The 23302-nt window shown below is 38.3% G+C and overlaps 1 protein-coding gene across 1 annotated transcript; it reads left to right on the top strand.

The window, feature by feature from the left end:
- Positions 1–565: 565 nt before the first annotated feature.
- On the top strand, positions 566–19260 carry LOC104037941 (calcium-activated chloride channel regulator 1). The gene is made up of 14 exons (XM_075711230.1): positions 566–724; positions 2550–2690; positions 2918–3068; positions 3735–3852; positions 4571–4742; positions 6513–6740; positions 8511–8735; positions 10221–10398; positions 12323–12429; positions 13767–13991; positions 14172–14439; positions 15640–15804; positions 16698–16925; positions 18833–19260. The coding sequence occupies exons 1-14, from the start codon at positions 566–568 to the stop codon at positions 19258–19260; spliced, it is 2793 nt and encodes a 930-aa protein (XP_075567345.1).
- Positions 19261–23302: the final 4042 nt, after the last annotated feature.

Here is a 23302-nt window from a genome sequence, read left to right on the forward strand (position 1 = left end):
GACGAGGCACAACACTCCGTGAGTGAAAGCTTTGGCTTTACGTAAAGCGTAGCACTGCCACCGTGGGAGCCCCAGGACACCCATGCTAATCAAAATGGGGACTCAACGCAGCGGAGCCCTGGTTGGGAGTGAAGCTCAAGGGAAAGCATCACAGGGGTGGATAATAAAACTTGTGCTGACTGACATACTATCATATGCAATGTCCTGTTTGGCTCATTAGTGGACACACTGGTGTGATGCAGCTCCTGTTGTCCGAATGCTGAGGTCCGCAGGCTGGCTGTCACGTTGGCAGCCCTGCAGTGTGGGGAAGCAAATGACCCCGGGTTACTGTGACAACAAGATAAGGTGCATTTGGGATTCTGTGTAGTTGGATGGGAAGAGACAAAGTATCCCAGGTGACTGTAACAGGAAGATAAGATATCCTTGGGAATCTACCTACTCAGATGGGGGAGGTGAACTATCCTGGGCTACTATAACAAAGTCTCGCACCCTACAGGCGGTCATATAAATAAGACTGATAAGCCATCCGTTTTCTAATCAAGAACCTCGCAGGCAGGAACAAGCAATGGGGGTGTTTAGGAGTTTGATATTTTTGCTGTCTTTTCAGCTCCTGCATGTGGCAAAAGGTTCTATGATATGGCTAAATAAGAATGGCTATGAGGATTTGGTTGTTGCAATTGGTCCCCAGGTGCCAGAAGATGCCAACATCATCCTGAACACAATGGTAAGAACATTTGCATTTTATATCAGCAGTTGTGACTTGACTTTTCTGTTTGGAAAGTAGCATGGGCTTGGAAAGTAGCATGATTCAAGTCCAGCTCCCATTCTTGTCAATATGGTTTTTTCTTGCTGTTTTGAATTAATAATGGATTAATCCCACAGTTACTAAACCAGTAATTTCTAATTTGTCTTGCCATCTGTTGTCACTACTAAGAGCACTAATTCCCTCAGACAATGCTGTAATATCTCTGTTGGGAGGCAAACTGAAATTCCTTTAAGTAGCTTTCCAAATTACCTTTACCTGAAAGAATGTCCTACGAATACTTGTTTAATAGCCATTGATTATACTACTATTTGTCATTAGCTAGTATGTCTCATAATGTTCCTTTAAAAATTGTAAAGGGGAAAAAAAAAGGTTAGGTTTAGTGGCATTTCTGGGTTTAACTTTCATTGCAATCCACGTAGATGCCTCAGTGGATAAATTCCCCTAGAATAAGATGCTGGCCAGGTCTCAAAGCCAAGAGATTGTTTTCTACAAAGTCAAATCATTTTAGAGAAAACCTGCTGAACAGGACACTTCTGACAAATGCCCAGGTTCTGCAGTATGTCTAATGCCTACTAGACCCTGATGTAGGATTATTTCAGCCCCATGTCATCTCTAAGATCAAGTAGGAAGCGTAGCACCCTTTGGTGAACCGTAAGATTTTTAACATTTCCAGATTTCTTTCATCTTGTAAGAAGATGTTTACATGAAGTAAAAGTGATAGTTTACTTTTTACCATCAGTCATTGTCTGTCCCCTTTTTTAACAGTAAGTAGAGTTTAGATCGCTCCATTTTCATTAAGGGACAAACCACCGAGTGTTTTTTAGGGTGCAAGTGTACGGTTACTGTGACTGTGAGATACTTACCACATACTAAATTCACTTTATAGCTGACCTTATGAGAATTTGCTCTTATACCATGCCTTCTGTTCCTTTTTCTGTTCCCTTGAACTAGTTAAAGCTGTTCTGTTCTATCTGCAGAGCAGGCAAGGGGTAGCATGGGAACAGATGAAGTAGCACATCCCATTACAGCTCAACTTCTTATGGGTTAGCACGCACTATTGCTCTCAGTCCTGGCGAACTGAACCTCTTCAAGAAATCTCCTTTTGCTGAATTTCATGTACATGTAACAAAGATATTTGATTCCAAAGCCTCTGTCACAGCTTGTTTCTTAGCTTATGAAAAGCCAGATTTTAGTTCCCTCCTTTCTGTTTGGTTTTTTTCCACTAAACACTTAGTTGTTATTGCAGAGAAAAATAAACAAAGGGAATGCTTTATCTGATGCCTCTACTCCAAGAGAGGTGGTAAAAGAGCAAGAGGAAAGGAAAGTAATAGCAGTATATAGTAGCCATAATAAAATTTAAGAAGAAAGGTGAAACAGCAAATTGGACAGAAAACCGATTACATTAGTCAGATAAATGAAAAGCAGTGCGATGTTGAATCTTGCCCACACTTGCTGTCAGGACAGTATTAACTTATAAGTAAAATCCTTGTATTCAGTATTTTTCATCTCATATGAAGGCTAGAGTGTGAATTTTATCACAATCTCTGATTAAGAGCAGGAATATAGAACTGGTGAGAGATTCCAAGAATTACAGCTTAGTCCATGATTTCTTGGTTTATTCTTTGCTTAACGAAGATTGTAATACTTTCCCTGTTTTGTGTTGTGTACTTAGTTCTACTTTATTGTGCTGCTGTTTCCTGATAAGGCTAAATTATTCATTATATGCAGTCAAATTTTTAATATCAACATTGAGATTAATATTTTATTTTCTTTCATTCCCTAGAACATGATTAAAAATGCTTCTAATTACTTGTTTGAAACGACAAAACATCGATTTTTCTTCAAGTCTGTAAAAATCATAATTCCTAAAACATGGAAGAAAAACCCCAACTATTCAAGACTAAAAACAGAATCATATGATAAGGTATGATTTAGAGAGCTCTTTATGATTAGAACAAGGAAAAGGTCGACCGATAAGGCTACATTATGAATCATAGCCAAATCTAGGACTAATCCTGGAAGTTCTTACTCAAGAGTGTTGAGAGTGTTTGTAGGATAAAAAAAAAATTGCAGGACTGAATTTATTCAACAAGAATCACCTAACTCTTCTCTACACCCATGTTATGTATAGCTTTGGTCTTACTTTTTCAGGCAGATGTCATCATAGCAGACCCTTACATGAAACTTGTAGATGATCCTTATACTTTACAGTATGGAGGATGTAAGGAGAAAGGACAGCACATCCGTTTCACACCTAACTTCCTATTAAATGACAATTTGACTAATGTTTATGGAGAAAAAGGTAATGCTGCTATTTAATTTAATTGCCTGTTTTATTGTTCCTATGAAATGGCCAAGATTTTTCCAAGTGATTAATGAATTAGGGTACTTTAATTTGCTTGCCAAAATGAAAAATACTTTGAGAGACACATTCTTCAGAAATAGTAAATACCTGTGAAATGTCTGAAGTTAAACAATCAAACACTGGATCCAGAAGTTGTTCATCTTTTTGAAAACCTTAAATGGTTATTCTTCTGCACTTAACTACTGCCATTAACAGTAGCCTTCCTTTTATAACCACTTACCAAATAAACTATCCAGTGTGTTTGTATCTGATTTTGTACTACACTGTGTCAAAAAATGTAAGGTTTTCTGCTCTGTGGGACAGATACCTCACAAAACCTAGATTTCCTCAGGAGATTTTTGCCAACTTGGAAGAAAGCCTCTAGAATAGTTCCTGCATTTCTGAGTGTCAAATATGAATAAAAATTCTAGTCCTGGTTGCTAAACTGATACCTTCCTAGTTTTACCTCAAAGAAAAATTATCCCAATTGCTAAAATATTTCACAATCTTCCTGTATTACCTCAGATAACAATTAGTTTAAACTGTTAAAATGTCTAAGTAAAACACTGAGTAGCTTTTAAACAGCTGTATTTAGAACATGCATCTGCTACTCTTTTTCAACAGGCCGAGTTTTTGTCCACGAATGGGCTCACTATCGGTGGGGGGTGTTCAATGAATACAGTAGCGACATGCCTTTTTACGTGTCTAGAAATTCTACAGCAGCAAGCATTACAGCAACAAGGTATTACTTTTTTTTTCATATTTCTGCTTGTACATTACACAGGTTTAAACATTTCAGTAACGTTTTCAATGTTCTCGTCGTCTGTGCTGAGTTTGTACTTTGTAGAGTGTCCATGCCTGTTTTAATTAAAGATGCTTAGTCAGCAACACCTATTGCCTGCTCTGCAGCCCAGAAAACCACAGCTGCTTTCAGTGCTGTTTTGTAGGTGGTTCAGGAGATCAGACTGGATAATTTCGTGCTCTGTGTGCAACTGCAGACCTCAGCCACCATTTGTTTCATACTTATTTAACATAATTTTATTAAATAGCAGTTATCAACAACACTGAAATTGCCTACTGAAACCACTCTGAGTTTAAACAGTTTCTACAGAGGGACAATAACTGAATGGATCCAGAGAATTAGTTCAGGCCTGCCTTTTTTCCTAGCTCAGGCATACCAATACAGTCTTTTGTATTGCAGCTGCTAGCAGGATGTCTTTCCTGCATAGCCTATAATTATCACAAGGAAGATCACAAAAGACCACAAGTGTTTTATGATTCTATTTCTAGATTAGTTTGAGGACCCTGCCAGGCATAGAGACAGCCTACCTATGTAATTGTGCAGTGTCTAGTACAGTGCTGCGTCAACAGCAATTTGGCTTTGGGTGGACAAAATTCAAATAAATAGCCCATTACAGACTGGGTTCTTAACCAGCCCTACCTATCTTCTCTTCCCTTAGCTGTCCAGCCAGTATGACTGGTACACCTGTTTTCCAAGACTGCAGCGGAGACATGTGTGAGTCAAGAAGCTGTAGATATGATGGTCAGCTATATGAAAAAGGATGTGTATTTATTCTGGATAAACAACAAAATATCTCAGGTTCTGTTATGCATTCACAATACATACCGTCTGTAAGTATTACTGTACCTTTCTTGACTGAGAGTTTAGTAACGTTTGGGGTCTATTCCATCATTTCTGCTGGGGAGAACGGTCAGTCAGGTGTTTCTTTAATTAATTTCTATTTCAAAGAATATTCATGATGCTATCAGTTCTATGAATATCTGTTCAAAAAGGAAGACAAAGGAGCTACTGGAAGTTATTTAACAGCTGTTCCCTGTCAATAAGGGTGAGGTGTACTGCAGTCTCAGCCTCCTTCTTGCTCCGTGTTTGGAGAATCAGGTCAACAGGCATAAAAGGGAAGCATTCTTGCCAAATGCCTTGTCCGTAAGATAACTGCAGTTTTTGATCACTCCTTATGTAAACTGGCACCCAGCTGTGTTACCTGGTTAGCTCTATTACACTCCATTGCAGAGCAATCTGGTCTGTCTATCTATCCTTAACACAGAAGCAGCAGCACCCCTCTCTTGAAAGCAGCCAGGACAACCAGGCAGGCCTCCTCATGCCAGATCTGTACTGTTTCAGTGTCTGGGAGAGGGTGCTGGGATAGGGGTTAGCAGGACGGACAGCCTCCTTGCAAGCTAGATCTCTGTGGTATGGGATCACAATTCTTCCAGCTATTGACCTTATTTCTTTGGGCAGGCTCTTTCCAAGAACTTTATGGGTGTACTGGGTCTGGCTAGGATACAGTTAATTTTCTTCATAGCGGATCATATGGTGCCATGTTTTAGATTTTTGACCAAAACAGTAGCAATAACACACTAATGTTCTAGCTTTAGCTGTACAGCATCAAGGCCTTCTCTGTTTCTCACCCTGCCCCGCCTCTGGGATAGACTGGGGAGTGCTCAGTAGGCTGGAAGGGGACACAACCAGGCAGATGACCCAAACTAACCTAAGAGATGTTCTGTGCCATGTAATATCATGCTCAGCAATAAAAGGGAGAAGAGGGGATTTTGGGAGGGTTAGCCATCTTCTGCTTGGGAACTGGCTGGGCATTGGTCTACCCACAGGAGGTGTTGAGTGATTGCCTTTGCATCACTATTTTTGTTTTGTTTCTTCTCTCTTCTTTCACTTATCCTTCATTTACCAAACAATTTTTTTTTCTTTTTTTTGTTTTATCTTGACCCTAAAGTTTTTTTTCTTTTATTCCTCCTTTCCTCTTCCCCCGTCCTACTGGAGACGGGGAGGAAGCGTGGTGCTTACCTGCCAACCGGGGTTAACCCACCACAATGGGTCATGGTCTTTCCTCAGCAGTATGCTGTGGACATCCTGAGACATCTAAAAGATTATTTGCTGCTTCTCTCAAAGCCTTGACTTTGTTTCTTTCACATGTTTCCTTATTCCACTCAAGAAAACTTATGGGAACTGGTCCAAGACCGTCAGCTTAACCCAAGAAGTTGGTTAAATATTCAGGCTGCTAACCTGTGCTGACCTCCATGCTGTTCAGCTACAGTATCTGTGTTAGCAGGCTTAAATCTAGTAGGACCTCCATGAATCGGTCACTCCAAGGATCTCAGTACTCACAGACTGAAAGCTTTGTTTCTGCATGTCATAACATGCTTCTGCCTATGTAGAATCTGAGGTAAGTTCTTTGGGAGCACTTTCTTTGCTTGCCTTTTCTAAGATCCTGGCTGGCCAGGCACCATGGCACAGAAGACATCTGCTGGAGAAGAACACCTCCATTTGTCCTGTCCCCCACCACAAACTTCATATTTTCTGAGATATTTTCTTATGCTCACACTGTTGGATTCAGAATTATTATCAGCTTCAATATGACTTTCTAGGTGGTTGAATTTTGTGATAAAAACACTCACAATATTGAGGCTCCAAATATGCAGAATAAGATATGCAACCACAAAAGCACTTGGGAAGTAATTATGGAATCTGATGACTTTCTCAACTCGTCTGTTGTAAATGCTTCTGCACCTCCCTCTGAGACTACCTTCAGGCTACTTCAGACCCAAGACAGAGCAGTCGCTTTAGTACTGGATGTTTCTGGGAGCATGTCAGTGGTAAGAATGCATATTTTATAAGAAATTTTTAGCAAAAAATGTAACAGAAAAAGTTACAAAATAAAAAAAAATCAGTCAATTCTATAATTAACTTGATTATTTTAGAAAAAAAGGACTGCTCTTATTCTCTGTGGTAATTTTATTTAGGAATTCCTACAAGATATCACTTCAAAATACTGAGGGTTGTAGGCCAGACTTGGTCTTTTTTTTCACGTAAAATCTCAATTTCGTACACTTTCTTTCCTTTGGTCCAGACGTAGAATGACAGTGCCATTTTATTTCTTCCAAGCAGAAAATGTATCATAGATGGAGTTTCACATCGTATTTTTGTTATGAATGGTTCTAAAATTCAAAGTAAATACGTAGGTCACAATATGTCAATAAATTAGATGTTCTTTCCTCATTACAATATTGCTCTTTGGAATCAAGAATGTGAGCTGGCATAAAGTTATGTCATTTTAACAAGGCTGAGGTTATTTTTCCTCCCCCCCCCGCCCCCCCATAAAACTCTGCATAAGTATATTCTTTCACAACTTCTTGTGGCATGAAATACTAAGCTTGTTTATGGATGCAAGGTTTAGTAAACATCCCTGAATATGTGCTTATTTGCATAAATATCCTAATACTTTTATAAAGCTGTAAGCAATTTGATCATCTGTAGAAAGATGACAAAGTTATCTGGGTAGGTAAGGCAGCTAGTTCCTGATTTATTAATAGACTTCAAACCTCTATGCATACTCTAACAGCTTTTAAAAATCAGCCTATATATTCTTTTGATGACATACTGCATTTTCTTATCCGTAACTTACCTCTTCCACAGTTCAGTAGTGAGCCAATGACCATTACTCTCTTACTGAAAGTACTGCAAGTTCAGTGTTTCATTTCTCACAGGAATTCAAGCCTAAAAATAAGACTATTCATCTAAAGAATGTAATTCAAAAAGCTCAAACATGTTGAGAAATATTCTTAAATATTTGACAGTCGTACCTCAAAGCAAAATGTACACGAAGAAGCATAAAGCAGTATATTCTCCAATTCTTTAGTTATGGCGTACAGATAATAATTGTGGGATTTTCCCATAGTGCTCCATCAACAGATCTATTTCCAGACATGCCATTCTAGTCTAGAGCTGTTCTTGAGACTGATCTTCAGCATAGATCTGCAATTGTAATAAATTATATTATTTTTATGACAGATGTCTATCATAGTACCTTTTGTTAAATCAGTTAGTAAATAATAATGTAATGCTAAAAACCAAAATGAAGATAATTATTAAATAAATACTGCAAGAATAGCTAGCTCCAGAGATAAATGTTTTCAAATGTAACTTTTTTTCAGCAATCCCTTTGAATATTTGCATTTAAAATAGCCATACTTTCACTTTAATATTATTTATATTTTCAAATACTGAGTCTCTAGACTAACCTACTTCTCAGGCATCATAGGTAGTGTCCTTTTGCATTGACACCATGCTATAAAAAAAAAGTGACAAAAATCTTGATTAGGAATGGAGTCATAACACTAGAAGATGGACTTTGCCTGGTGACATCTTTCCTAGAAGCTGCAGTTTGCTGCACTTTCACAATACCAGAACATGGTTTATGTCTCCTCTCTTCCAGAACTGAGCACTCATATGAGTTACCTTATGGCAGAGAGTTTTTCATTTTTAATTACAAGCTGATCAACATCAAAAAGTCCTATATTTCATTCATAGTCAAAGCTTTTCAGAAGAGATTGCATTCTAAGGATGTTGTTTTTCTTCACATACAGCACAACCGCATCAGACATCTCCGTAGTGCTGCAGAGGTATTTCTGCTCCATATTATTGAAATCGGTTCCCAGGTTGGAATTGTCACATTTGCATCTGGCGCATCTGAACAAGCTCCTTTGCAAGAAATAACTGATCATGCAGCACGCGAAAAACTTGTTCAACGTTTGCCTAAAATTCCTGGTGGAAAAACCAATATCTGTGCAGGCATACGTAAAGGACTTACGGTAAAGTACAATGTGGAAATGTCTCCTGGAATGTATGGAAAATGAGGAAGAAGCAAGAAACATACCTGATAGCCCACTGAACATGGACTTCCTATGCAGTCATAGAGTTAAGAAAGATAATATGATTCTTGAATCTATCAGGAGAAAATTTGGTATAGAAACTATTTGATATTACCATTATGTGGCATTAGAAAGAATATTACCAGAAGACAGGCCAGATGTGATGTCCATTCTTCAAAAAGAATACTGAAAAATAAGATCAAATTCTAAAATGAACTATAAGAATGATCTAAATTTTGGAAAATCAAATTTCTCATTGAAAACCTATGAAGCTTCTTCTATTTAGTTGGTTTAAGAGAAAGTTAAGAGGTTACTTTAATACAGCTCTTTAATTACTTCTAGTGGAAAGAAATACACAGTACTGCAGTCCAAACTCTCACATGACTGGATAAACTCACAGCCCGATCACATTGCTGGGTGTATACACAGAGAAAAGGCTGCAGACCAACACAACAATGAACATCATATTGTATTCCTGTGATCTCTAAGATTTTTTTCTAGCAAAACGTGGACTGAGGAAACATCAGAGATCTGACTCACGAATCACAATGAACATATAGAATAAATAAGTGTTAAAATGGGAGGCTGTACAATGGTAGTATCATTAATTCCCACGGTCCACTAGCCATGAATCAAGCCCCTAAAATTGTGAAACCACATACAAATCATGAGATTGGGAAACAGTGATGGATAGATATTATCATTTATTTGTCTGGCTTAATTCCTTGGGCTGGTAGTGTGAAGTCCCAGAAAATGTCACCTAATTGAGATGCAACACTGAAAATCAGGACCAATGTGTAGGAAAAGGGAAGAAAGAGAAAGAGAGAAATTGTACAGACAAGGATGAGACTGCTGAGGTGGCCAAGAGTCCAGGGCAGAGAGGAGGCTCAGGACAGGGGGGCACCAGGAGGAAGATGGCAACCAGACAGGGATGGACCAGCCAGGACAGAGGCCTCCCCCATGGGTGCTCCCTACCCTCTTCTGCCCCACCTTCAGTTACCTCAAAGTCCACCGCAGACAGAAGTCTGTCCTTCTCTACTCCTGAAATTTGGCTGGAGAATGAAGAGTAGTTCCAGGCAGTGGACATAAGTTTTTAATATGATGCCCTTAAACATCCAGTCCCTGAACCAGCAAAGCATATCCAGGCAGGATGCTTCTGACATCTTCAGTTTGGGACAGGTTCCTTCCTTAGGAAGACATATAGGAAATATTAATTTATCATTGAACACTCAATAAATCTAAGCAATTAGATGTTGCAATATGAATTGCAATAATTAACATTGCAATAGTTTTAGTGTTAAATAAAAATTCAAACACTTCTATTTGAAATTAAGAGTTTTAAATGCATAAAATGACTGCTCTGGGATAAACTACCAGTTGAAAATTATTCTGCTGCTTATATAATGAAATCTTCTCTTGATGCAGATAATTGCAGATAAAATGAATACTACATATGGTTCAGAAATTGTGTTACTGACAGATGGAGAGGACCCAGGTATGGCAGCTTGCCTTACCTTGGTGAAAGAAAGTGGGGCAAAAATTCACACCATTTCACTGGGGCCACTGGCAGCCAAAGAATTAGAAGAATTTTCGGAACTAACAGGTAAATACTCTAAATGCACTCTTTCTCTAGCATGCATATTCAAGTATGAAAATGTAGAAGCATGGCAATTTATCAGTCTGGAAAAAAGAAATTTAAGAAATTTAGAATAAATTTAATTTGGTTTTCATTACAGACTTTTTTCATACAAACAAGCAGAACTCTTTAGATCCGTAGATTTACTTTAAGAGCTGTCTTGATTTAAAAAATGCAATAACAGGACAATGCCCTATTACTAAGGAGATTTAATTATGATATTGTTATATAACATAAAAAGAAATGTCTAGAATTTTATTTCTGGCATTACATGTAATGACTAGAGCTTTCTATATGCTTTAACTTATAAGCACTTTTTATTACATAAAGAATAATAATTTTCTCCAGCTGTCGTGGCTGAAGTGCACTGGCTAGGAAATTGTAAACACAGTGACTACCCTTGTCATTAGCAAGCATAGCTGTCAGCTGAGCTGGAGCTACATAATTAGTTTGAAAACAACCATTTAAAAACTATCCATAGGGGTGTTGCTTCATGCTACAGCACCTGCAAATGCCATGGAAGAATGAAAACTCCTTGCGCAGATCTAGAAAGCAAGCTGACTCCAAGCAAATACGGCGAATAATATTCTTATTTGAGAGGTGCACATGCTGTGCATTTTCAGACTATAATCCACTTGGTTTCGCCATCGCCATGTAAATAACTTGGAATGCCCTTATGCACGCTTCAACATCATAAGATCAACATGACTATGGGAGAGTCCAGAGTTCAGTTCTGGTCTGGTCTGTATTTTAAGACAGAATTTGTTGTTTAAGCTCCACTTGCGAAGTATTTATTAAGAGTGATTTATGAGCCAGAAAGAACCCAGATGGGCCTTCGGCACACGGCCTTCAACCAGCAGGCATTCCTGCTTAGAAACAAAAATCAATTTTCCAGAAATACTGACTAGATCTCTGAGCTAACGCCTCTTTCATTTCATACGAGTCCGCGCGTCCTCTCAGGAGGCAGAGCCACGCGCCTGATGTAACCGGCGCCTTGCGTCAGTCTGCGCATGAGGGGCGGGGGTGAAGGGCGTTAGGTGGTCGGAGGGGCTGTGGGCAGCCTCTGCACCCCCCGAGGGGGCTCCCCAGCGCTCGGTGCCGCACAACAGTCTCTCCCCTCCCCTGGGATTCCAGTGACCAGCCGGGTTAGCTCAGTTGGTTAGAACACGGCGCCAATAACGCCAAATTCGCAGGTTCAGTCCCTGCTCACTGCAGGGGGGTTGGGCTCGATGATCTCTCAAGGTCCCTTCCAACCCAAAGCATTCTATGATTCTATGACCTGTGCATTAGGAGCAGAGCGATGGCTTAGTCTACGGCTGCCATGTACAATCCTAGTTTGGGAGAGAATCGCAACAAATGCAGATGCTTCAGTAGAGCGGTGTGAAGCCATATGCACAATGAATTCGTTAACAGACCTGTGCTGACTAGGAGAATCTCCAATGGACTAGAGCTGCTTGAGCTCAGTACGCACGAAAAGAGATGTAAACTTCACATTTGGAAACAAAGATGATCCGTATTTTAAGAGTCAAAAACCATGGAATGCCACCATGTCTTTTCTACAGAGGTATTTTCAGAGCAGAATTTCACTGAAGGGATACTACATGACTCCAAAAGTACTATGAAAAGTCTAAAAATGCTGTACTTGATGATATGCTGCAGGGAGTGATTTTTCTGCAAACTTTGTCAATGAGAGAGAAAATGAGTTGATCACACAAGCCAGAATTTACTACGACACATGCATTAACACATTAATATAGAGATACATTTCTTTTTTTGATTCCATAACAAATTGGCTGCCTCAGTAGAACATTCAGTACCAGAAGTCACATAAAAATATAGCAATTTTAGAGTAAAAAATAGTATTTCTAATTCTTTTGCTCTTGTCTTCCAGGAGGTTTAAAGCTTTATGCTGTAGATGCAGCCATCCCCAGTAAATTAATTGAGTCATTCAGTGCAATTACATCTGGAAGCGGAGATATTTCTGAACAATCTGTACAGGTCTGAATTTCAACGTTTCTTTTTCCTCCTGTGCTTTTAGTTGATCACTAGTTGAATGAATTTAGACATTAATGATCATAATTGTCAGTGGCTCAAGTTGGAAATAGGGGCAAGTACATATTTTAGTGATCTCTTACTTTTCACTGCAATGAAATAAATATATAATTTACATAATTGATATAATTCTTCACTTCACAAAATGAAGAAAATTATTTCTTGCAGTTGTCAAAGTCCAAGAAACTTTGAGAGAAAAAAGCAAGCAGAAATCCCCCAGGCTGTTTAGTTCACTCTTATATGAAACATCTTTTAGAGCATTTTAACAGTCTAAATTAAGTAACAAAGATACAATTAAAACACAGCTTCTCTCCTAAGCCATATGTATCATTTTAATGTATAAACTCTTAGACTTTTCATCTAGGCCAATTGTTAATTAGAATTTAGCAACTCAGTCCTCACTTTGCTAATATTTTAACACAAATCCAGTCCTATGTTTTATCCAAAATATACCACTCACAAAGATAGCTAGATTATAAGCAGCAGTCAATATAGATTTGAAAAGCAGGTCTGGGATTTTTTGCGTTGTTATAGTGCCTTTAATTGACTTTTCTGTCCCACCTATACAGGGAAAAAAATTAAGTTTATGACAGGCTATTTTCTAATTGCAGACTTTATTGTTCATAAAAGAGGAGTGTGGAAATTACACAAAATTATTTAAATTTTAGTAAAGGAAATATTGTTTACTTCTCTTTTCTATGTATTCTCCTCTGTTATGTTGCTATTTCTGTCTCTTTCATCACCTATAAGCCTTACAGTCATATGTGGAGGCATTTTCTTTCTTTCCCTTCCAGGATTTTGAGACAGATAAACTGCAGTGGAAATACAGCTTAGTGGCACCATGCTTTAGACAGGTAGATAGACAGTTAGATACAGAAATGAAGGACTTACACTTACTGTAACTTACTGCGTTTACCATAATTTTACACTTAAAATCAATGTTACTATGCAAGCAGCCATTTCATAAAGTGAATCTGGGATTTTATTAGTTTTCTTCATTCAATAGTTGTGACAAATGGGTCTTAATTTCCTGTAGGTAGAGACAGCGGAACTAGAAAGCCTGCCATCTTCTCTATATAACTCGGAGTTATAAATAAGCAAGCAGAGACCTATTCTCATGCTAGTTTCCAAAAGGCATAAATGCTTTTCAATTCTCTCCTCCAAGACTAATCCATTTTGAGTCAGCAGTGAATGGATACAATATTGTGCAATGGGTGAGGAATCACTCTGAAAATATTCTTTACTAAATAGCAATAAGACAAATTTTATTTCTCTAACAACAGCTTGAAAGCAAGGAGCTAGTTGTTGAGCATTCTGGATGGATGAATACTACTGTGCCTATTGACAAAACTGTGGGAAATTACACTTTCTTCAGCATTGCGTGGAATCTATCTCAGCCATTTATTTTCCTGAGGGACCCCAAAGGAAAAGAATATGGAAGCTCAGACTTTACAGTCAGTACTTCAAACCAAAACATAGCTACACTCAGTATAAAAGGCACTGCAGAGGTAAAGACTGAACATTTCCTTTTATTTTCTGAATTAACATTTCCTATATCCTAGCATACAGCTTTTCTTTAATTAATTTTTTATTATATAAGGGAAACAATGTCCCTGTTAGAACATGAACCGGGTTCATGTTCTAATGATAATACTAGGGTTATTTATATTTTTGTATTTTATTTGCAGGTGGGTGATTGGCTGTGTTGTATGAAAAATACTAATACAACAGCTCAAGCTATGTCGCTAACAGCTTTCTCTCGACCAGCATATTCTGATGTTCCTCCTGTGAACGTTGCAGCTCTCATGAACATTGCAAATAGAGCATTTAATCCAGTTGTTATTTACGCAGAGGTTAGCCAAGGCTTTTTGCCTGTTCTTGGTGTAACTGTGGTAGCCACCATAGAGAAGGATGGTGCTGCACCAGTAACCCTTAAACTTCATGATAATGGCGCAGGTAAGGTTCCATATACATAGTAAAAACCTTTGCTTTTATGCATTTTGGAATCCAAGTCTGCATGTTCCCCTCAGATTTATCACTAAGGACTGAGTCATGGCTATGCCCTAAATCAAGAAAAAAATAAAAAGGGAGACAGAGAACCCTACTGCTTTAGGATGGAAGTAAGCCACAAAGCTTTTTGTTGGTGAGGAAAACAAAGACATGGGCCTTTACCTGAAAAATTGTTCTGCTTTCTTTCCTGTGCTGTTATTGAGGGAGAAAGCAGAAGAGCTCTGCATGGTAGAGGGTACATTGCTCATATCTACTTTCTGAAAATGTACTTCATGTAATCATCTGCCCTCAAGAGGCAAGGTAAAAAGAAAACAGGCTGATTTGTTACACCATCTCATATTCTATGAAGTTGGACTACAGTCTAACATTAGCTCGCCAAACGTTAGCTTTATCCCTTTTGTATGTTAAATAAGTGCATTATTCTTCTTTTCAAGAATACTCTTTCTTGGAGCAATGGCAAGAAATTCCTGGCATTCAGCAACCCTCAATCTTTTTTCATCTCTCCCTTCCTTTTCTCTCATCACTGCTGTAGACCTGTAGCTTTATGAGTTCAGTAGTAGCCAGCAGTGCCTCCTCTTTCTGTCCTTGCTTTCACATTGCCGTACTTAAAAATATAATAAGATTTCAATGTGTTATCCTGTGTTTCTTAAACATCTTCTATTTCTGAACCCCATGAGGTTGTTTTTACATTGCTGCCAGGCTTTAAAATAGTTAGCTTGGATGCACCAGCAGATCATTTACTGCAGCCAGTCAGGTACAACTGCACAAGTTCACTTAAAGAGAAGGAATCCTGTCTTGATGAATTCCTGGCCAAAGGTTAAATTGTGACGTTTTTCTAATTTAAAGTTGCTTTATGTAGTAGATGGCCAGTAAGTGTTGAGTTGGTGGTTCCACGTAGTAACAAGAGATTTACCTAGTTAAAGGTGTTAATGCAAAATGGTTCTTTTTAACAAAATACATATGAAACGTAGGTTGTCATAGTGGGACTACTCCTGTTTTAAAAGATGTCCACATTTCAAAAACACTGCCAGGTTTTCTGCATAGTAATGTTCAGGTTTTATGTTTATGTATGAATAGCAAAAAATAACCTTGTTTACCAGCAGGTATCTTGTTTGGGTTATTAACTCTCAATAATTCTATACCAAGGTGCTGACACGATGAAGAGTGATGGAATCTACTCAAGGTACCTTACTTCTTTAAAAGGCACTGGAAGGTACAGGCTAAAAGTGAATGCCCATGGGAGAAATACAACCACCAGACGTGGCTTCAAGCAAAATCAAGCCTTGTATATACCAGGCTACAGGGAAAATGGTAAAGAGCGTTTATGAAACAGCCAATTCCTTGCATAATTTGTATGTAGCAGGGTGTAAAGGTTTAGCAAATGGGATCATTTAGATTCCCCAAAATTGCATTTGATCTGAAAAGATATTCCATCTATCATTTTCACTACAAAAAAGCCCAAACAACACAAACCAGCTCCAACTACTTTTTCCTATGTATGGGACTAACATAAAATGTTGGTTTTAATCTAAAAATCATTTTCTCTTACAGCTATGAGAAGGATAAATGTTGCTCAGAATCTGTATTTCAGCATCTTGCAACAGGAATTTCAAATCTGTAATTCTTCTTGAGACTTTAAAATGGGGATTTGGGGTACATAAATTCAGTGTGCAACATAAGTATACAAACTAATGCTGCTAGAAAAGTTAGCTTTTGAGATTTCTTGATTTTTTTAGTACTTTCTCATCTTAATGCTGAAAAAATATTTGTTGTTGCAATTTAATTTTCTCACACTTATACATTGTGAAATTTAGAAAAATCAGCATAAAAATTGGCTAAAAAACTCACAAAGTGTGGCTTATATAACTGAAACTCTCTTAAGGCCTGCAATGTGGGTGAAGAGATAGCTAGAACTACCTTATTGCAGCCATGGCTCACCAACATCTGCAACTTGCTTTACTGGTTGCATCATTTCCAATTTTTACACATTTCAGACTTTGTCTGCTTTTTGGGTTTCCTAAATTTTATGCTGAGAATCCCGAGATCACCTTATTTTCTGTCTTTACTTCACTAACTTTCCACTGAATTTGAATAAGCTAAAGCAAACTTACAGGATGAGAAGAGATAATAAGAGATAATAAAAATTAAAAGAAAATGCAATTCAGAGTTCTGTCATGATGAAAGTTGAAAATTGTTTTAAACAGGTAAAATTTATATGAATGCAGCGAGACCTAAATTTGCGGATAAAGAAATCCAAGACAAGCTGGGAAGTTTCAGCAGAATTTCAACAAGTTCTTTTGTAGTGAATACAGGAGGAGATTCTGCTCCTATTTATCCACCCTGTAAAGTTACAGACCTTGATGCTCGTATAGAAAACAAAACAATAGTCTTGTCTTGGACAGCTCCAGGAGGTGACTTGGACAATGGAAAAGGTAAGTCAGACACTATATTTGTGTGAGGTGAGGCTGATACTTTTGTCTGAAAGGACATACCCAGAGGACCACCGCTCAGAGATGAGGGTTACATCTTTGCCACCTGAAAACGTAACCAAACAGAAAGTTACCCTGTTGCATGACACCTGTTCTAGTTCTCCTTAATTTTTCATGTTAAAAAAAATGAAACCAAGTAAACCAAGGAATATTATAAACAAATCAAAGAAATAAATTTATAATACAACCACCAGAGACTTTAGCAACAAGTCTTATTTCATGTCTGTGCATAATAAAAAAAAAAATTGGCCAACATGGACAATACAAAGATTTAGTCTATTTACAAAGATGTAAATGGACTATAGAGATGCAGTAACATTCTATCCAAAATACTCATTCTAAGGCTGTTGTACAGGAAAAACGAAACCCAATTCCAGATGAAATGTACAGGCATTTCCTTGCATAAGCCAGAGATTGTATATTAAAATATACAGTCTACAGTTAAGCAGATTACAGTTTCAGATTAAAATCTTATTTATCTAAAATTTTTAATAACCAGTCAGACAAGGAAAAAAACCTCAATAATAAAAAAAACCCTCAACTTCTTTTATTGCTATTTAGCAACTATATGTCTAAAAACCTTTGTAGCTAAAGTGGTCACTTATTGCATTACAGTTGAAGATAGCAGGTCCTGCACTGGCTTGAAGCTGGGCATATGTCCTGGTTTCGGCTGGGATAGAGTTAATTTTCTTCCTAGTAGCTGGCATACTGCTGTGTTTTGGATTTAGGATGAGAAGAATGTTGATAACACACTGATGTTTTAGTTGTTGCTAAGTACTGCTTATGCTAGTCAAGGACTTTTCAGCTTCCCCTGCTCTGCCAGATGCACAAGAAGCTGGGAGGGGGCACAGCCAGGACAGTTGATCCAAACTGGCCAAAGGGCTATTCCATACCATACGGCGTCATGCTCAGTATAGAAACTGGGGGGCGGGGGGGGTGGCCGGGGAGACACGATTGCTGCTGGGGAACTGGCTGGGTATTGGTCAGCGGGTGGTGAGCAATTGCATTGTGCATCACTTGCTTTGTATATTATTATTACTGTTATTATTATATTGTTATTATTATTACTATTTTACTTTATTTCAATTATTAAACTGTTCTTATCTCAACCCAGGAGTTTTTCACACTCTTACTCCTCCAATTCTCTCCCCCATCCCATTGGGACAGGGGGAGTGAGTGAGCGGCTGCGTGGTGCTGAGCTGCTGGCTGGGGCTAAACCACGACAGCATATCATGCACAACTCCCTACTATCTAAAGCGGAAAAGGTATTCATAAGAGGAAGAGAGGGGGAAGAGGGGAAAGTCTTGAAAAGCTACAGACTTGAAATAGAAACAGCAGAACCCCCCCAAATTAATCGAACACATTTATAGCAACGTAACTACCAATTCGTTGATTACAAACGGGAGAATCATTTTGTGTCTTTCACAGTTTTTGCTATCAAAACCTCATGCTGAGAGAGACCACAGATCAGATGCAAGGCCCGCCCCTGCTATCTACACATACATTTTAATTGCCATTTCACCTTATATTTGTATTTGGACAGCACAGTTTCTCATTCACCTACATTTTGCACAGGTCTGCACAAAGCTAAGAGTGTTGGTGAAACAATATTTTTAAGGCCAGCCAAAAGGAGGAATTGCCAGACTCAGCAACAATCGACCTTTGACACTGTAAAGTAAGGTTTAAAGCAAACTTGCCAACCCTCCATGCTGAGCAAGTCAGTAGTAAAACAGGAATCATCAGCACATCTTTTTACAAAATGGCTCTAGAAGTCCTATACTGTCACCACAAGCAGGTATATTAAAACATCTATATTAATTTGTGGTTAACGTGCATTCTTCTTTCCCTAGCTGATCACTACATAATAAAAAGCAGTGAAAATCTTCTGGACCTAAGAAATCACTTTGATCGTGCTACTTCTGTGAATTCCTCTAATCTCATGCCTAAGGAGGCTGGTAGAAAAGAATTATTTAAAATTAAACCAGAAAATTTCATAATAGAAACTGACACCATCATCTACTTCGCTGTACGTGCTGTTGATGATACCAACTTGGCGTCAGAGGTCTCTAATATAGCAGAAGTCACATGGTTCATTCCTCCAAAAGCATCTGTGCCTTTAGATTATGACGGTAAGAACGATGGTGTTAACAGTACAGCAATAGTGGCAACAGTAGCTGTGTGTATAGTAGTTGTCTGTGCTATTGTAAGTTCAACTCTGTGTGTTTTAAAAAAACAAAAAGGAAGCCTGAATATTGAAACAATGCAAAAGTCCGTGTAAAATAAAATTAAAAAATAGAAAGAATTTACTATAAGTTTTTCTACACAAGTTTCAAAGTAGGGAAAGAGGTATTTGTAACATTCAAAAAATAAGCGCACTGATTTTAAACAGATGTATTTGTCTTTTTCAATAAGCTTATAGATGTAGATTTTCAAAAGTCTGTCTTATATTCAAGTACATGTACACTGATAAAATGTTAAACATGAAAGCACGTAGTCAGAAATATAGTAAAGTATGATCTGTGTACCATCATTTGTTTCTATGTAATAAAAATACTTAACTCCTCCGTTGCAAGATTTTTCCAATGTGTGTGGGTTTTTTTCTTAAATAATGAAGGCAAAAGAATATGATACTTTCCTTATTTTTATTCTCCACATAACAATCACGTAAGACAAGGTGGAAAAGAGATCAGAAAAATCTTCAAGTAATGCAATGATTTCCTGTGTATCTTTCACATGTTGTCAGGCTTAGTGAGCCCAGAACAAAAATATGTACCTTCAGGCCGATTATTCATCAAAAAATATTTAAGTACGTATATCTACAGGTGTGTAGAAGAGTTGAGTATATTAATACTTTCAGAATGAGAGTTGCAGAGTATATGCAAATGAGCAAATGGAAAATTTTCCTAGGTGGAGACTAAACGAAGCCATAAATTTGGAGCTAGAACAAGCCTTTATATAACAAGAGGTAATTTAAAAATCTGCTAAATGGAGAAGGAGCGTGAAGGATACAGGGAGAAGGGTGATCAGTATGACTCCTGGGTTGCTGACTAGCAAATTAACAACTGGCTCAAACCAGGGTTCTTCAAACTTCTTACATGGCCAAGTACTTTTCACCTCAGCCTTCCAAAAACTGTGAAAAATGTACAATAATAATGAAAAAATGTTAAATTCAACAGTCAAATTATCATTCACAGTCCAGTAAATATACCAGGTCTAGCAAACATGAGTACTTTCATTTACAAGCTTGATAGTATTAATGCAATTTCTGATAGTGGGAATTACACTTCAGCACCAATATACAATTTTTATAATTAATATAAAATATAATACATACCCTCACCGAGTTTGCTGATGACACTAAACTGGGCAGTGAGGTGGATATGTCAGAAGGGAGAGCCATCTCACAGAGAGACCTGGGCAGGCTGGAAGAGTGGGCTAGCAAGAACAGTCCAGTTCTGGTCCCCACAATTCAAAAAATATGCGGACAGACTGGAGAGGGTCCAAAAGGAGGGTCACGAAGATGATCAAAGAGCTGGAGAACCTGCCCTGTGAGGAAAGACTGAAGGAGTTATGTCTCTTCTCCCTGGAGAAGAGAAGGCTTGGCGGGCGACCTCATCACAGTACTCCAATACTTAAAGGGCAGCTACAAAGAGGACGAAGGCTCTCTCTTCACAAGGAGCCGCATGGAGAAGACAAGGGGCAGCAGGTACAAGCTGCACTAGGAGAGGTTTCATCTTGATACAAGTAAGAAATTTTTTACAGTGAGAACAATCAATGACTGGAACAACCTCCCCAGAGACATGGTAGAGTCCCCGTCACTGGAGGTTTTCAAGATGGAACTGGACAGGGTGCTAGGCAATCTCATCTAGGCTTCCTTTCCCACGAAAGGTTGGACCAGATGATCTTTTGCGGTCCCTTCCAGCCTGGGCTGTTCTATGATTTTATAGTTTTCCTGCATACACCAATAGATCTCTGCAACTGTTGAATAATCAGCTGAAGTTTTCTTCTCTGTCTTTATATCTGCAACATCAAATTTTGCCCTTTGTTCTACCTTACCTTTTACATTTTAACAGCACCAACTTTTTAATATTTTAATGGAATTTCTCTACCTTGCCTTTCCTATTTCTGTACTTCCTACAAGTTCTGTTTGGGTTTTTTTTGTCTAGGTTTCCCATTTTTTGTGGGTTTCTGCACTTCTACATAATGCTATCTCTTAATTAACCTTACTATTGGATGTGTTTTCAGATCTAAAATTCCATTTCCCCAAGCAACAATAAATGTCATAATGTCAGTTCATATTAAGGCCAGAATAGCTGTCACATTTTAGAGGAGCGAGACTCCTTTGGAGAGAAGAGTCAGAAATCAAAGCATCATTTGATGATATAAGTTCTTTCTAATAGTTTTTAGGCTACTGAATGTCCATTTATTGAAAAATATTTCCTTTTGTTTTCTTCTAAGTGTCTTCTCATTCCCTAAAGTATTTCTGCTGCGTACAAATTGGTAGGAACTACATCACACAATCAGAATAAGTGGGTTGCAGCACTGTTCCTGGAACTTTCTCCTCGAGTTAGGTAAAAATATGACAGACCTTACATAGCCAATCTCCATAATCCAAGACGACTCATGCATTACTCTGAAGACACCCAACCCTACCTGCCCAGCGAGCAGAGCTGCAGCAGTCTACTGTGTGGCGACAGTGACATCTAGTGGGTTCCAACAAGACTTCCAGTTTTCCCAAATTTCCAAAAATTGGTTTAGATCAAAGCATATCTCTCTGGGATACTCTGACCTTAATATAAATGCATATTTAAAACTACAATCAAATATGAATAGTCGAGCGTTGAATTTAGTCCTTAAGGCTGGCTCTAACTATAGGAGCGTGAAGATTTATTTGAATGAGGAGCTTCAGTTTACTGAGCTCTGTCTATAGTAAAAGCTCTGAAGAACTCGTTTCAAGTAGCGCAGGATTCGGCACTCCCCCAAACGTCCCTGCAAAAGACAGACAAAATTTGCTCTTTCCTGCTTCCTGACAAGCAAGTGCAAAATGACAGGGTGAGACTGATTGATTTCAATGATTATGTTTGCACTAACAGTATGTGTGCTCAAAAGCTAGGTAGGTAGGCTGGGGTCCCAGTCACTGACACAACTGCTGCACGTCAGTTCAGACTACCTAGAAAAGATGCGACAGTTAAAGTCAAAAACATATAAGCTTTGTTCCTCAATATGGTCTTCCCAATGCTCTTAAAATAATTTCAGCTTCCAGCTTCCTACACAGACCTCACGGTGTTCCACGGAGAAGATAAATTTAATTATTCCTATGCCATGTGTGGGGAAACTAGTACCATGTGATAAAGTGACTTTCTCACAGTCAACAGAAGGGAAGTGGTAGAGCTGCAAATATACCTCCAATCATTAAACTCATTGCACAGTAAAAGGAAGAAACCCCAAAACTTTTATTTTTATTTCCATAGGGGTCAGTTATGGCCTATCGAATTTTCCATACAATCTTCCTCCAAGTATAAGATAGGCAGCTTCTTCTAAGACAGACAGCTGGGGTGTAGGACTAAATTATTATCCTGCCTGGGTATCAAACTAACCCACTACGGCTCCAGGAAGTACGATACTGAAAGGACAAAGATCACAAAAACAACACATGATTTACCTAGTCCAGTTCCCTGAAATTTAAGGACTTTTGCCTACCGAATGTTTTGCCAATTGCTGCATGCAGTCCTAGTGCAACTCCAGTTTAAGTGTTTAGGAGAAGCACAGCAACAGCTGCCGTAAAGACCAGTGGAAGAGTGCACCAATGTGAAAAGGAGCATTAATCCTCACTCAGATAGCTGTAGTTTCTGAGCGGAAGTGTGCTGTTGAGAACAGCTGTTTTCTGGTTCTGTCAAATCCAGTCCCCAGATTTTTCATGAAAGCCTGATTGTACGCAGGCCAGGCAGCTGGCACAACTGATTTTATAATCTTTGCCTGGTTATTATCAAGCTAAGCTCACAGTTGTTAATGTTGGCACAGAAGCTACAGACTCACACACAAACAAATGCCCTTACCTATTTTTGTAAAACAAGCTTTGACTATTAAATAGAAGTAAAATTTAATAATGTTTATTTAAAATGACATATTCTGCTCCTTTTATTTTTATATGTCTTTTCACTGCTTTAATAAATGTTAAATCAAATTTACCTTCAGATTTTCACGCACATCTATTTTGAAAATCTGATTCCAGGATTGCTGCTATTCTTCAAAGTATTAGTTGGAGTTCTGCAGAGTTGTGACTGGTAATATATTGCCAGACCTCTTCATTTTCTGCTGTT

Source organism: Pelecanus crispus, chromosome 5 (assembly GCF_030463565.1).
Source record: "Pelecanus crispus isolate bPelCri1 chromosome 5, bPelCri1.pri, whole genome shotgun sequence".
Taxonomy (NCBI): Eukaryota; Metazoa; Chordata; class Aves; order Pelecaniformes; family Pelecanidae; genus Pelecanus; species Pelecanus crispus.

Coding starts and splice junctions, on each gene's coding strand:
- LOC104037941 (XM_075711230.1), top strand. CDS start 566: ATGGGGGTGTTTAGGAGTTTGATATTTTTGCTGTCTTTTCAGCTCCTG. Junction 8,736..10,220: donor GCATACGTAAAGGACTTACG/GTAAAGTACAAT, acceptor CTCTTGATGCAG/ATAATTGCAGATAAAATGAA. Junction 13,992..14,171: donor GTATAAAAGGCACTGCAGAG/GTAAAGACTGAA, acceptor TTTTATTTGCAG/GTGGGTGATTGGCTGTGTTG.